This window comes from Athene cunicularia (assembly GCF_003259725.1).
Source record: "Athene cunicularia isolate RWA chromosome 1 unlocalized genomic scaffold, athCun1 chr1_part1, whole genome shotgun sequence".
NCBI lineage: Eukaryota > Metazoa > Chordata > Aves > Strigiformes > Strigidae > Athene > Athene cunicularia.
Window position 1 is genome coordinate 20,009,826 of NW_020799091.1, and position 16,896 is coordinate 20,026,721.

Sequence of the window (16,896 nt, forward strand, 5' to 3'; positions counted from 1 at the left end):
AAAGCTCTAAGAAAATAATCAACACATGTGGTTTCACCAAACAAAGAACCAAGCCCTTCCTGTATGGTACAGAAAATGTGTAAAAGCACGTTTCCCTCTATTCTAACAGGAATTGTTTGCAGTCAACCCAGAAGGCTCAGCACCAGGAAAAGTAAGCTCTAAAAACCATTCATCTGAAAGCTCAGGTCATGTCAAAGACACCATCTATAATACAAAGACAACTGTGCCACCATGTTACAGAACAGGCAGCTCCTCGGGGCTGACTCCTGGCCTGGCTGGAGAGCTGCCATTCAGAGTGGGATCTGGGACAGAGGTCCTACACAGAGGGCTTCTGTGGAACAGTGATGCAGCTGCAAATCAGCAACACTCTAGAGAGAAGTATCATTGCTTGTTCACTCACCAAGTGACTCAACTGCTCACGCACGGCCTAACTGGTGGGATGGGGATGGGACGTGTACTAGTCCAGTCATCAGATTCGTAACCTGCTGAGTCTTCATCTCTTGTATACCTCTTCACACTGTCTACAGTGACAATTATGAGTTATGGCTAGGGACAACACTTGGATCTGAATTCAAAACTCTCCCCATTTGATAGGCACTTTGGCTGTGCCTCTAACAGCTGCCTGCAGGACAGCCTCAGGGTTGCACCCAGGGGATCCTGCAGGTACAAGGTAGGTACGAAGGTCTGGATCTGCTTGGTGCTCAGCATCCTCGAGGAGGCATGGAGCTGCAGCACAGACTCTGGAAGCGATGAATGAATACAAGGGTCTGTCCTGATAGAAGGAGCCCAACCGTCTGGAGACTGAGGGTATGCATAGTCAGTGTCACGTTTCAGAAGCAAACTGCTATGCAGATCCATCAGGTATAGCAGGGACACAGCCAAATTCTCCTCCAACCCATCAGGTATTTCATATCATCACTGTTTACTGTTAGACTCAACAAGACACAAAGAGCTCTCCCTGCAAACCAACTGAAGTTTAAGGCATTGATACTGTGTGATGATTCAAAACTAAGGTAAAATATCCTCAGTGCCTTAAAACTGGGGAGAAATCTGACAAATTCAAAGTGCTTCTAGGGGATGAACACCACTCAAGGGCCACTCCACTTAAAACTTGAGTTGTGAGGCATAACAGATAAAGGATAGTTCTCAGAGTATTTAAAAACTAAATTATTATTTATAAAACCAAGGAGAATGCAATTAGGGCATCACTAGTCTGCACTGATGCCTGGAGACAATGTAAAACAGCAGATTTGGTGAGTTAGCCCAAAAAGGTAGAATAAGCCTGCAGGACAGGGATAGCGTAAGGACTGTGCACCTCTCAAACTCTTGGGGTTGTCTTTAGAGGGACAGATTGCAGCCCATGTGGCCACTGACCATCTCAGTCCCTGCATTCACTTATTCTGGTTCACCTGAGCTTTCTCTTCTTTATTTATGAGCACTGACTGTCTCCCAGCAAACACTCTTCAGTACATGCTGTAAAAATAATGTAATCTTGGTAACAGGAGACTTCCCTGCAGCATCTGCTATTAGCTGCTGGCTGAGGCAGGGGAAGAGACTGCAAATTTTTGGCATGCATTAAGAGGCATGCGGTCTAGCGAAGTGCAGATTAGCGAGGCTTGACTGTTATCTTAATTTACAGCCCATATAGTTCATGTTAACTCCGCATACATTTTTAGATACATTAGCAGCTTAGTTCAACTCAGATACTTTTATTGGTTATTTGCCATTTCTCTTTGACGAGTTATTACTGACTTCCCATGCTAGCTCCCTACAGCAAGACCTGAAGCCCTGTCAAGGAAAAGAAAATGTCAACAGACTTCTCAGCAGTGCTCAGCTCAGGCTCCTGCTCACCAGCTTTAATTTGCTACTAGGCAATTGTTAAAGGAACAGCAGCTTCTATGCAAGCAGCGATTACGGCATTACAAAAAGAAGCGACCAGATCCAGGTTTAGTTTAGGATCACCACTTCCTTCTGAACATTCAGAAACCCCGCTACCACTTTGATCCAGTGGTTGGATGAGATGATCTCCAAGGTCTTTTCCAACCTAGATGATTCTGTGATTCTGTGGTCAGTGAAGAGAGCTGCCACAGAAACTCTTTTCTGATCAATCCAGTTAGGTCCGGAAAGTCAAGCAGAAATCTCCCCTTCCTTCTGCTCCCAGACCCTGTCTAGCTGATAACACTTTCACATTGTGCTTTCAAAGGCTGTTGTCACTGCTACATGCACTTGTATTAACGAACAAGGAATTCTGTTGATGCAGAGCAGCTGCCATTCTCCTTTTGCTAATACACCACCAGAATACACCTCATCATTGTTCCCCAAGACAAGCAACTCCAACAGTCAGGCTACAGCAATACATTAATTACAATACATTAATTCCTGTAATGACTCCAAAGAACAAGAAGAATGCCAGGTCTTGACCTGGGTGGCCTCTACAGGATTAACTCAGCTAGAGATTAAGGCTTTACAGTGATGATAAAGTCTGACCCACTAGCCCCAGTGTCACATACTGTATAGACCTGTGACAAACCCCATGTGTAATTCCCATTGAGCTGACACCCAACACACGTACCTCAATCTAAGCCACTACTCACTCTAGGGAGGGTTTGTGTTTGTGACACACACTGACCTCAATTTACAGAGAGGTCAGAATGATACAGCCCATAGTCTGCACTAATAAAATAAATCACATTAGATGGCAGCTGCTCCTCCCCAGCATCTCTCATTATGTTCTGTAAAATTTTGTTGCACTAAGAACAGAAAAGACTCCAGGATCCTTTCTATTCTCTGCTCAACACATTCACTTGCCCTTCTTCATTATCCAGAGGTTTTTAGAAGTTTCCTTCTGTATCCTCATGAAAAGCCTCCAAATTGTTTACATACCAATGTTTAGTGTGTGGCTTAGAGTACAAAGACTAAGCTAATCTCGCTTTGTCTCAGTGGGAAGTTAATTTTCCTTGTGTTGTTACAAAAGGAAGAAACAGTTTGCCGTTTTGAGGACCGGCTTACACCACACATTTCCTAAACAGATTTCGTTTCTAAATAAAAGAAAGTGTTTAACAGGTTAGATCAGCATTAAGATTTAAAATCTCCTGGGATCAGGTTTACCCTCCCCTTATTTATTCTCTGTACTAGTATTCGTGCCTTTAAACAAAATTAATCTCCCAGAAAATACATACACCCAGGCTTGGCCCCTTGACATTCATGCCTATGGCAAAATTATTTGCACGTTTCCCTTATTGCATAATTGTCTCATTAGCACTGCAGAAAGGTGGTGATAACTTCTCCCTCTGTGCCATCAGCCTAATCCAAGAGGATTGCTGCTGCAGGAGCAGAATTTGCTTTTTAACATGGAAGGGGACTGTGAGCCTCCATGGTGGCACTGGGAATTGAACTATGACACTTGTGCGCTGGCATTTACTCACAACCTTTAAGGAAGATTAAGTCAGTGGGCCAGGCTGGCGTTTTTCTTTTCCTTGCTAAACATAAATATTCATATTAAAATTGCTTTCAGATATATTTAAATCAATAAAAAGTTCTGGATGACTGTCAATAGGGCAAAAAACAACACCAACTTTTTAAATGCACAGATGTAGTATATACATTAACCATGAAACCTGGCTAAAACACAGCAGTATTTATGCTATTCAGAAATGTGGCTTGGCGACTAAAATTAATAGAACTTGTCTGGAAGACAGCATAAGATTTCTAAGAGCTCTTTCAGCTTTAACTTATGCCCCAGTTTTTGCTTTTTTTTCAAAATTCCAATCTATGCAGCAGCACGTCTGTCCCACTGGCACAGCGAGGCCATGGAGCCAGCATTCCTTCCAGGGCTCATGGGTCTAAGTGTGTCGAGAAGCCTGTTGATGGATCAGATCTAGGGACTGGTTTGGCTAAACAAACAAACAGCAGGTCTTCTCTTCACAGTGACCAGCTCTGTGTGAGTGCCTCTGTGTGCACACACGTGTGTAAATTGTTCCTAACTTTCCTTTGCAAGTCTATCCTACCTGGTCAGGGGAATGCTTCTAGAGGGTTACAGTATCAGGCTCCTGTGCGGATGTACATCATCTTTCTCAACATCTGACAAGCTTGGTCCTTTTAAGTTCTCACCATTTTGTTTTACTGAAGTGGGAATGGGATCATGAAGGGAAATCCCAGGCTACAGTTGAAGTACATGTCCAAATACATCATGAAGAGTTACCAGGAGGCACCTATTTGAGTTCATCTCTGTGCACAATGCTATGCACTCAAGAAAATTGCCCTGCCAAGCTCTCCAACTTCCACATCCTGGCTTTGTAAGCTATTAATCAGGTTTTAGAAAGCTAAGAAAGATCCCTAATAAATCCTGTAAGAGGGCAAGATATATTCTATGTAATTGCCCTGGTTTCGACCAGGATGGAGTTAACTTTCATTGGAATACTTCATACCATGTGATGTCATGCCCAGGGATACAGGGGGGGTGGGCGCTGATTTTGATTTCGGGTCTGGTACAGGTGTGTGTTGCTGTGGGGGCAGTCACTGTGCTCAGTAAGCCACTGCTGCATTTCACCCTTTTCTTTTTGGACTCATTATTGTTACTGTTGTTCTCTTGTTATATTTAGTAAATGCTCTTTATTCAACCTAAGAATTCTCTTCTTTTTTTTCTGTCCCACCCTTATTTCACTGGGGAAGGGGAGGTGAAGGGCCGGCCATGTCTGGCTGCCTGCTGAGTTCAAACCTTCACAGTTTTTGGCGTCCAATGTGGGGCACTGAGGTTTGTGGGTTTTTTTTGTTTGAGATAACAAAATGGGTAAAATGTGGATTGCTTGGCTCCTTGAGATCTTATCACCCCATTTGCAATACGTGTTTCCCATGCTGTTGCTCACCCTCCATGAGAGTTGGGTTAAGATTTTGTTTCTGCTGTACTATGTGATGCTCATCTATGATAGCGTGCAGTCATCAGCCCTGGGGCTATTTACAGTTGCGTTTGAGAAATTTGGGGAGTTCAAATATCTTTGGAATGTTGACATAAACATGGTTGCCATGCTGTTAGGAGCTAGTGGTTCTGGTTTTGTTTATGGTTAAGCAACTATTTAAGAATATCACTTGGAAACTTACCACAAGATTGGGGAATTATGAGTAACTGGAGATGTGGAGTAGAATGGGCAAGTACCTAGAACAGTGGGCACCTCTGGTATATTGGAACTTCACTCCTGCACAGGTGCAGAATCCTGAAGAACTAGTGGAATATTTGGAAAAGGTATGTTGTCGCCCAGGTAATTCTAGAGAGGCACAGCTCACTGCAACATGCTGGGGCTTAGCCCACACCTACTAAGTGCTATTAAACACTGTTCAGCACCCTCAAGAGGAAGAGAAGGGCTCTGCACCTGGTGACCAAGTAACAGAAACTGCAGCCACTACAAGCCCAAGGACAGGCGTTGCAGCTGAACCAGAGGACCAACCCATGGCAGTGTTGGTTGCTCCCATACAGAAGAAGAAATACACAAGAAAATCTCCTTGCAGTGTACAGGGTGATGATGAACTCGGCCCATCACGAGAACAGGAGGAGGCAGAGCCAGTGATAGTCACCTAATCCTTATCCTTGAGTAAGCTGTGAGATATGAGAAAAGATTTCAGCTGCCAGCCCGCTGAGCAACTTGTTACCTGGCTGCTGGGATAGCGGGGCCAGTAGCATAGAACCAGAGGGCAGGGAGGCAAGGCAGATGGGATCCCTGTCTAGGGAAGGGGGCATTGACAAAGCCATTGGAAAGGAGACACAAAATCTCAGTCCCTAGAAGTGACTTCTGTCAAGTGTGAGAGAGAGGTATCCCTTCAAGGAGAACTTTACATGTCAACCAAGTAAGTGGACCACTATGGAAAGAGGCATTCCATACTCGAGGGAGTTAGCTGTGTGGGAGGTAGTTTACTATGACCCAGATAATACACAGCCACCCACAGATCCAGATGAAGTCTGATGCACCCGGCCCATGTGGAGCAATTTTGTACAGAGCTCACCCTCATCATATGCCAATGCATTAGCACTAATGGACTGGACAGACAAAGAGGGACCAACAGTGAATGAACTTGCTCACCGACAATGACAATATGAATAAAGTGTCTCTTCCCCCATCATCGTGGTTGTGAACAATGTTCTCCCCACCTGCATGGACCAGAATCTTGGCTATTAGGAACAATCATTTCTCTGCTTGAAAGAACTGGTACACACCACAGGGGAAGCTGAGGCATTGCCTGCATGACCATGGAGAAGACATGAAGAAATGGGATGGAAAACCTACCTACCTCCTAGAAAAGTGGGTATGTGAGCTGGAAGGAAGAACAAGTACAAAACATGGTCCTTTCAGCAGAAATGCTGCTCCAGTTTCCAGTAATCAAGTGCCCAAACAGAGCAGACTTTGCTCATGATCCTATGAGAAGAACTTCTGACTTGCATTCACAAGAAGTGAGTGATCAAGATGAGGCTGAAACCCGTGCACACCACACTAACCTGTGTGTTGTTAGCAGGTATTATGACCAATATTAGAGGGGCCCTGCCTCCAGCCAGGCGGAGGACAGGGACAACCGAGTTTACTGGACTGTGTGGATTCGATGGCCTGGCACATCTGACCCCCAGCAGTGGCTCTAGTGGACACTGGTGCTCAATGCACCCTGATGCCATCAAATTTTAAAGGAGCAGAACTCGTTTGTATTTCAGGAGTGACAGCGGGGTCTCAACAGCTGACTGTATTGGAGGCTGAGGTGAGCCTAAGTGGAAAAATGTGGGAAAAAAACCCCATTATGAGTGGTCCAGATGGTCCATGCACTCTTGGCATAGATTATCTCAGAAGAAGGTATTTTAAGTACCCAAAAGGGTATTGGTGGACTTTTGGTATAGCTGCTTTGGAAACAGAAGGAATTGAACAGCTGTCTGTGTTGCCTGATCTATCAGAGAATCCTTCTGTTGTGGGATTGCTGAGGGCTGAAGAACAACGGGTGCCAAGTGCCACTACAGCCGTGCACTGATGGCAATACCGCACCAATCGAGATGCTGTAATCCCTATCCATAAACTGATTTGTCAGCTAGAGAGCCAAGGAGTCATCAGCAAGACGCACTCCCCTTTTAACAGCCCCATATGGCCAGTGCGAAAGTCTAATGGAGAGTGGAGATTGACAGTGGACTATCATGGCCTGAATGAAGTCACGGACCGCTGAATGCTGCCGTGCCAGATGTGTTGAAACTGTAATATGAACAAGAGTTGAAGGTGGCCAAGTGGTACTCCACGATTGATATTGCCAATGTATTTTTCTCCATCCCTCTGGCAGCAGAATGCAGGCCACAGTTTGCTTTTACCTAAAGGGGTGTCAAATATACCTGTAATCGGCTGCCCCAGGGGTGGAAACACAGCCCCACCATTTGCCATGGACTGACTGCACTGGAACAGGGTGAAGACCCAGAACGTTTACAGTACATTGATGACATCATTATATGGGGTAATACTGCAGAAGTTTTTGACAAAGGGGAGAAAATAATCCAAATCCTTCTAAGAGCCAGTTTTGCCATAAAGTGTAGTAAAGTCAAGGGACCTGAAAAAGAGATCCAGTTTTTAGAAGTAAAATGGCAAGATGGGTGTTGTCAGATTCCAGTGGAGACCATTAATAACAGCTATGTCCCCACCAACTAACAAAAAGGAAACGCAAGCTTTCTTGGGTGTTGTGGGTTTCTGGAGACTGCACATTCCAAATTACACTCAGATTGTCAGCCCTATCAAGTGACTCTGAAAAAGAATTATTTTGTATGGGGCCTGGAGCAGTGACAGGCTTTTGAACAAATTAAGTAAGAAATGAACTCATGCAGTAGCCTTCAGGCCAGTTCAGACAGGACACGATGGTAAAAATGTGCTCTACACTGAAGCTGGGAAGAATAGCCCTACCTGGAGTCGGTGGCAAAGAGCACCAGGGGATACTTGGGGTTGACCCCTGGGGTTTTGGAGTTGGGGATACAGAGGATCAGAAGACAGCTACACTCCAACTGAAACCAAAATACTGGCAGCACATGAAGGGGTCCAACCTGCTTCAGAGGTGATGGGGACTGAAGCACAGCTCCTCCTGGCACCTCGACTGCCAGTGCTGGGCTTGATGTTCAAATGGAGAGTCCCCTCTACACACGATGCAACTGATGCCACGTGGAGTAAAGGGGTCACATTAATCACACAATGGACTCGAATAGGGAGCCCCAGGCATCTGGGAATATTAGAAGTGATCACAAATTAGCCAGAAGGCAAAGATTTTGGAATGGCACCAGAGGAAGAGGTAGCATGTGCTGAAAAGGCCCCACCATATAATAAACTACTGGATAACAAGAAGCGATATGCCCTGTTTACAGACATGTCCTGTCACACTGCGGGAGAACATCAAAGGTGGAAGGCAGCTGTATGGAGCCCCACGAGTTTCTGAAGCTGCTGAAGGAGAAGGTGAATTGAGTCAGTTCACAGAGGTGAGAGCTGTCCCGTTGGCCTTGGATATCACTGAGTGGGAAAAGTGGCCGGTGCTCTACCTCTGTACTGACTCATGGATGGTGGTAAATGTGCTGTGGGGGTAGTTACAGCAGTGGAAACAGAGCAACTGGCAGCACAGGGGCAAACCCATCTGGGCTGCTGGATTATGGCAAGATATTGCTGCTTGGGTAGAGAATCTCCTTGTGAAAGTACACCATGTACCCAAGAGCCAGGCCACCAAAAACATCAGAACAACCAACAGGTGGATCAGGCTGCCAAGATCAAGGTGTCTCAAGTAGATCTGGACTGGCAACATAAGGGTGAACAATTTATAGCTTGCTGGGCCCATGACTCCTCAGGCCATCAGGGAAGAGATGCAACATATAGATGGGCTTGTGACTGAGGGGTGGACTTAACCATGGATGTTATTGCACAGGTAATCCATGAATGTGAGACATGTGGTATGATCAAGCAAGCAAAACAGTTAAATCCCATTTGGTATGGAGGACGATGGTCAAAATACAAATATGGGGATGCCTGGCAGATTGATTATATCATGCTCCCACAAACTCAGCAAGGCAAATACTATGTGCTTACAATGGTGGAAGCAGCCACTGGTTGGTTGGAAACTTATGCTGTGTCCCATGCCCCTGCCTGGAACACCATTGTAGGCCTTGAGGAGAAAGTCTTATGGCAGCATGGCATGCCAGAAAGGATTGAGTCAGATAATGGGACACATTCCTGAAACCACCTCATAGACAGCTGAGCCAAAGAACATGGCATTGAGTGGATATATCACATTCCCTACCATGCACCAGCCTCTGGGATAATTGAGCAATACAATGGATTGCTGAAAACTACACTGAGAGCAATGGGTGGTGGAACTTTCAAACACTAGGACATGCATTTAGCAAAAGCCACCTGGTTAGTCAATACCAGAGGATCTGCCAAGCAAGCTGGCCCTGCTCAATCAAACATCTGACACAACATGCATGGGGATAAAACCCCTGTAGTGCACATTAGGAATATGTTGGGGAAGGCCATCTGGGTTACTCTTTTATTGGGTAAAGGTAAACCCATGCATGGGATTATGTTTCCACAAGGACATAGGTGCACTTGGTAGGTAATGCAGAAGGATGGAGAAGTCCAATGTGTGCATCAGGGAGATTTGATTTTAGGTGAGAATAGCCAATGAACCAGACTGTCAGATAACCCTGTTATTGCAATTGGTGCCTTGCAACATTCCCGTGCCACATCCAGAGCCTCCTGCTCCACCAACTGAGCCAACTTCGCCTCATTCCTCCAGCCTTATAGACTGTCATGACAGATGGAACCTGAAGTTATGGACTAAATGAACTCAGCAGATGTTGTGGAAGGATGGCCCATAGACTAAGGGAATCGTATCTGTGAGACCTGGAAAAAAAAGGGGGTGGTGATTCCTTAAGATGTATTTGGAAACCTGAGCATAACGTCAATGGTATGGAACAAGGAGTGGAGACTGTCCTGGTTTCAACCAGGATGGAGTTAACTTTCATTGGAATATTTCATACCATGTGATGTCATGCCCAGGGATATAGGGGGGGCAGGCACCGATTTTGGGTCGGTTCCGGGTGTGTGTTGCTGTGGGGGCGGTCGCCGCACTCTGTAAGCCACTGCTGCATTTCACCCATTTCTTTTTGGACTCACTATTGTTACTATTGTTCTCTTGTTATATTTAGTAAATTCTTTCTTTTTATTCGACCTACGAATTCTTTTTTCACCAGGGAGGGGGAGGTGAACAGCCGGCCATGTGGTGTCTGGCTGCCAGCTGAGTTCAAACCTCAACAGTAATTCATTGCTATCTTGTGTTATTCTGTCATAAGATGACAAATAAGCATTTCTGGTTACAGACTGTGTTGCAATCAAAAGTTTTATGCCAAATTTATCTTAAAAATTTCAGCCAAATTAGTAAACAGTGAATATCTGAGGGAGTAAGGTTTGCATGCAGGCATGGGCACTTGGTCTGTGTGTAACAAAACAGGAAATCTCAGCACCCCGTTCCAATTAAGCAAAGCCTGATCTCTCATGGAACATAAATTTTCTGATTTTCTCCCAGAACAACCTTATGCTGACGTTTTAAATAGTGGTAAAACATTGTTTTTAATTTCACACCTCACAACACAGTCAAATGCTTCATAACAACATAAACTTTAGGCAGAGCTTTGCAACTGAATTCAAACAATGATTTCCCCCTACAATATGTACTCAAGGTTTGCAGGAAGAATACAGAAACTTGTTGGCTAAGGCCACAGAAATGAGTTCTCTTGTGTTTTGGCTGCTGCTGCCAACCCTAGTCAAGAACATGTTAACAGTGGATGCACTGATCCAAATCCCATTATTCCCACCACCCATCAAGTGAAGAACCGTTTATTCTATTTCTGCTCTCCTTTTGGTTGTATCGTAGGATCGAACAACTTGTGACTGGGAAACAACACCGTGTTCTTCTTGAGAAAATGCATATCCATCTGAAAAAGCAAAGAAAGAAAAAAATAATAAATCACTGGAGTCCAGCTCAAGGTCACAGCCTGATTTTGGGAACAGTTCTAGGCATCACTAAAGTTACATGACTGAGACTGCAACAATCTTAATTTCTGTGCTGTGCTTCTGGCATTTACAGCTGTGTACTACATTGTCCACGTGGCACAGAAAGGATGTCTGCTGCCAGCTCAGTCTTACTGCTCCGCTCCCCAGGCCAGGTTAGTGTACACAGTCAACATTTCCCTTCGAGTTAACCTGACTTTAATAAGCTACAGATTGATTGGGACACCATGTGTACTCCCACAGTGGCAGAGCTTCTTAAAGACTTAACAAACAGGTAGAGATTTGCATTTTGGCTCGACTCCCCTATCGTCTGCTTGGTATCAGCAGTTTCCCTGGAGGAACATGAAAATGTCTAGACCACAACTAGATCTGAGTCACATCTTCCTCTTAACTCCATTCAGGAATTTTTTTTACAAGTTTCTAGGTGGCATCTGACAAATCACACCAGGAAACTCTATTCTCTTGGCCAGCCACCCATATCTTGACTAGAACAAACTTACACATATTCTGGAGATCTCTATTTTGCACAAATTAATCCTGCTAGCTAGCACAATCCTTTGGTCTCCCTAGCAGTTACTCAAATGAAAATAACCATGTGTCTGATTTCTTTTAAAGTATTGTGGACAAGGCAAGTCACATTTCTGACATAACTTGCAAACCACCATGTTACTGTTAAAACAGTCACAAAGGCCAACATGGTGAATACCAAGCAATATTTAAAGCAGACATGACCCTACAGAAAATTCTGAATGTAAAACTATACCAAAGGACAACAGACTTTGTGACACCAAGGAAAGGGGACTTTCAGGTGTAAATGGGTAAACCAGAAAGGAGAAGGGCAGATGAGCATAGTTATGAAAATAGAGAAATAGGAAAGCCACAGGCTATACAGAACCAGATAGTGCTTTGTAGTGGGAAAGCAGGGAAGAATTGGGAGATGTGAATGCTGCCTAGGAGAATCCAAGATTATACCATGGCTAACTCTCCATGAGCAACTCTCCATCTCCCCCAAGCTGCTCTGGAAGCAGGAGCTTGTGAATTCTGAAATCCTCCTCCAGATTCACCCCAGGCTGGAAGATCAGATAAGGACAGATGTCCCAATTACTGCCCAAGTCTTCCAGGAGTCCTCCCTTAAGGGGGTCAAGGTATACTCCCCCCTGCAAGATCAGGTACTGAAGTGAGATGAGGCTGGAGCACAACACAAAGGGACCCTGTAACAGAAAGGTACATGGGACTGACTACCCTCTTATGGCAGGGGTCATGTGGGGCCCCTAAGCAGCTTGGTGCTGTAGACTGAACTTGTTCCCCATTGGCCTGAATGCAGCCTGCTTTGAAGCAGGTGACTGATGGTGGTAGGCAGGAGAAGCCCAGGTCAGAAGTGAACCGAAGCCCGAGTGACACTTGCTAAACTTTCATCTTGACAACCAAGCTGGGAGCATGTGAGCCAAACACAGATTCTCAAGCACTCCTAGATCTTTTCCTCTGGCTGATGCCTGCAGAGGGAGGGTGGTCAGCAACTCCTATACAGTTGTAAGCTGCTGGGAATAGAGTCCCACAGCACTAGAGATGACCACTGGTGTAATTAGTTCTAAGGGGGAAGGTCTTCTCTCTCAAAGAATGCAGTTAAGTGTCACCTCTGAAGCCACAGGGACTTTGCTGTAGATTTGAGCTCTTGAGGCAGAACACACACTCCCTTAGCAGGAGAGCACACTATCTGCAGGTGAGCTGACCTAAATCACAAGCATGTAAGGAAATATTTGCCAGTAAGTAGAGGGGATTCAAACAGAAATCCATCATCCAGAACCAACTCCAGTCACAAGTCCCTCTCGGAGTGACTGCAGGACAGTATGAACTCTGATCAGATTACATGACTGATCGTCCCAGCATCCCATTTTATTTTCCCTGAGCAATTCCATGCCAATATACATACAGCTACAGAGGTACAGGTTGTTTTTTCCTGCCTCTAGCAGAAGGTTCACAGAATACATTCACAAAATGCAAACAGTCTTTTGGAAAAAAGTATGTGCATGCTGGATAACTGCAAAAGCAATATGATTTACAAAATAGACTTTCATTTTAAAAAGGGTAGATTCACAAACAAATACCGCCAGTGGGTTTGTTTCCACGCTAAGTGCCAGCATACTGTTAGCTTTCTGGACTAAATTCTCAGTGGAAAGTCATCTTGGTCAAAGAACACAAACTTAAGCCCTAGAAGACTGAAGCCTGTGCCCCATAAGCTGGTCAGCATCAAGGCGGCTTTGCTATATTTACTTATCCAGTAAGATCACTCATTGCAGTAGATTGATTCTTCAACTGCTGTAACTACTGCAAATCGAGCACTGACCATGCAAGTGTGTGGAGCCCAATAACCCCAGGTATGTTCCCATGACCTGCTTATTTCCAGTGCTAGCACAGACCTATAAACAGCCAGGCAGCCCAAGCACTCTGCAAAGCCAATGCAAAATGCAATCAAAGAAAATATATTCACCATTCTCACACCAGTAGAAAACACCTTAACACAGCAAAAAATATCAGGCTAAGATGATCAAATGGTTAAGAATACCAGGGGGTATCCTTACATCCTCGTGTTCTTGATCCATCCTGAAATACCAGCAATGAGGGTTTTGTGTGCTTATCATTGGAAAGGCAGTGACCCTGTATCTGCAAACTGCCCTACTTAGTTGAAGTTCAGCATTTGGCAGTTTATTTAATAAGTTTCCTGTTGATCTCTATACAGGAAGATGAGTTCATATTACATTTTTTTTTAATTCACATTACAATTAAAATTGAGCTTCAAACTGTTCAGGCAGTTGACTGTGCCTTGTAGAGTCAAAACACTGTGCATGCTCAAGTCCCATCTGCACTCCCCAAGCAGCTCTATTTTTCCGCTATTTTCAGACTCCATCCAAAAACAATGAAAGTTTCCATCTGTCAATTACTAGGGAACTTTTTGGAAGTTTGAACTTTTCCCCCAACTCCAGTTTTAAAACCACACCTATGAGCCTGCCTTGGGAACAAGGCCCTCATTGTTCAGCTGTCCTGCAGCAGCCCAAGGAAGGAGCACATTTCCTTGGGGCTTTCTGGGCACAACCCGCTCACGGCTGTCGCAGTAGGAAGGACCTTTGTACTCAGAGACTTTCTATTAATGGAGGAAAGGTACACTTTTGAATATCTGTCAGTGGGGCTCATTTGTTAAGAGGAGATTCACGTTCTCATCAAATCTAAAGTTTCACTCGTACCAGATATTATCAGGCAACCTACTGAATTTTAAAAGCATCCTGTTGGGTTTTTTTAAAGCTTTGATATTCTATTAGTAGATCAGAATCTAAGCTCCCATTAGGTTTCCAATTTAACACACACTTTTTCTGTTCATTGAAATGACTATTCTGGTTGTGCAGTGCTGGATTATAGAAACTGTGACCATGCATGAGTCTTGAACACAGACAGTTAACACTATGCAAACTCGACAGCCCACTCACATGCAACAACTTCCAAGACCAGGATCAGAAAGGGTCCAGAGCACTTTTTCAGTCCCAGAAAATCTGCTCATGGAAGGACTGCATACAGTTTTAGTCACTTCGGGGATTTATTTAAGAGGCCTCCTACTGCTTGCACTCTCCTCTGATACACCCGAAGTCTGTCCCAGGGTTTGTTTAGCCCAGCTTACAAGAGGGTAGCTCTCACTGGAAGCCTGTCAGAACCCCTGCCTTCTGCAGCATTTCACTATTCTCATATATGCAGTGGTATTATGGTTTAGTATAGTCTTAAGCATAAAATGCATTTTACCATCATGTTGTTTGCCTTTTGAGAAAAATGGCCAGATTCAAATCCAATTCAAAATTAAGTTTTAGGATTTGGGGGGATGGGAGAAGCTCTTTTTTTTTTTTTTTAATTTTTAAATTTCTTTTCAGAAATGTTGCTTCTTAGATACCAAAAAATCTCTCTGACATAACAAAAATCAATGTTAGGCTATTACTGGGCCAGCCAAATTCTCTCTCAGGCCAAATGTCTGGTTCTGCACGGGTTTTAAGGAGATTTGCTATGATGTCGTAGTTCATATTTACCAATTAAACAGTAAATGCCAACTCAGCTTTGACTTCTCTGGTAACCCTCTTCTACTTATCCTGGGAAAGTGAGAGCTGCTTTAAATCTTGAACATTTTGACTAATGCTTACAGAAATCATTAATTTCTCTGCTGATAAACTATGCCTGGGTTTTCTAAAGGACCCAAGAGGAATTCCTGACAAATGGTCCCATCTTTTTTTGTCCCAGATACTAACTTACCAGTATTTACATGCAGAAAAGAGAGCCAGCTGCCACAGCATCAATTCTAGACTCATTATTCTTATTTTCTTTTTCTTAAGTTGATTTTTAAAAGACTAACTCCACTTGACCATCCACAAATATGTAGCTTGGAAAAAATACAGAATGTATATTATATTTCGAACACATGCAAGATTAAGAGGAAATGAGAGTTTAAAAAGCATCTCAAGTAGCTGCTCTGTTGTTTTTCAAATCAAAATGCACCAGCAGAAAAGTGAGAGGAAGAAGGTGTCTGCTAGTGGAGAATAAGTGGTGGGATTAGAGCCCTCAGCATGAACATTATTATTATTTATTATTCGCCAGCCCCCATACTGTGAAACGAACCTCAGATGACAGGTGCTTTTTCTTCATTGATTAATAGGGTGCAAACCACACACTCTGCATTCAGATTTACTCTATGCAATCCCCATATTTTGTCAAAGGAAGAGGCGTTTTCTCTGCTAGAGGAAACTGGGGCCAAGTGCAGCAATCCTCATTCAGGCACAGCTCTTCACATTTCAGAAGTTCTGCCAAAGCAGTTCTCAAGAGCGGGACTCATTTAAGAGACATGCTGAGACAACAACAACTAAACACTGACAGAATGTATTCTGAATTACAGGAGGGAAACTGCACTAGAAGGATAGTATGGGTAGTATCTTCCCTTAAAGATGGACAGGTCTGAGGGTACTTGAGCAAGTGGGGAGCATCACCCTTCCCATACTGCTGGGAGGCTCTGGGGGCAGAGGTGATACAGGGCAGTCATGCAGTAAGAAAGGAGAGGTCAAGAACCATCTTATTTATGTACAGAGCTTGTCTAAAGGACATGCTACTTTCACAAAGTCACAGCAAAAAAAAAAAAAAAAAAAAGACATGAACTTGGATGGAGACTTGGAGAAAGCCCACCTGGAGAAAACCTCACTGCCAGCAAACCCTCCGAGAGGGAGAACTTTTGGGAGTCATTATTGTTCCTTCCCTTGTGTGAACCCAACAGCACACATCTTTGGACTCTTCCCTTTAGTATCTGAGAAGAGCCTGGCGGCTCTTCCAGATCACTTAGAAAGCAGATGGCCACGGGCAGTTCCCAATTTCACCAGGCACCTTCACCAGGAGCTACACCAAGCCCAGAGGCCAGCACCATCACCACTGCCTACAAGATTCCACGGAGATGGTTCTATGTTAGCACATGGGCTTGACAGCCATATAAAGCTCTTGCACTAAAGTCTCATGACAGTGCCATCCAACAGGAACTTCACCTTTTTTTTTTTGGTTTGTTTTTTTTAAAGTTTTCATAAAGCTTCCCAGAAGTTACACTGGTAGGAACCACATGATCTTTTGACTATACAGTTAATAGACCGATTTATTTCATGCTTCTGACAGCTCTACATGATTCAGGAACACAAAGCCAGAACAAGAATCACAGAATCATCTAGGCTGGAAAAGACCTTGGAGATCACCTAGTCCAAGAAAAACAGCCATGAAGGTCTTGCACACTTTAAGGGCATACTCTTCCAGATAGACAGGGGCGGCTCTCCCAGGCCACTAC

The 16,896-nt window shown here is 44.2% G+C and overlaps 1 protein-coding gene across 3 annotated transcripts in view; it reads right to left on the reverse strand.

Annotated features, from left to right (window-relative positions):
• Window positions 1-8,833: 8,833 nt before the first annotated feature.
• The window catches only part of ATP8A2 (ATPase phospholipid transporting 8A2), a 311,681-nt gene continuing 303,618 nt past the window's right edge, over window positions 8,834-16,896 (reverse strand). For 2 of the 3 annotated variants that reach the window (XM_026853409.1, XM_026853419.1), the window contains exon 37: window positions 8,834-10,975. In XM_026853409.1, the coding sequence (XP_026709210.1) occupies window positions 10,878-10,975 (98 nt within the window). In that variant the 3' untranslated portion in view covers window positions 8,834-10,877. The remainder of the gene's footprint in view (window positions 10,976-16,896) is intronic. The other variant, XR_003398887.1, reaches the window with a different exon arrangement.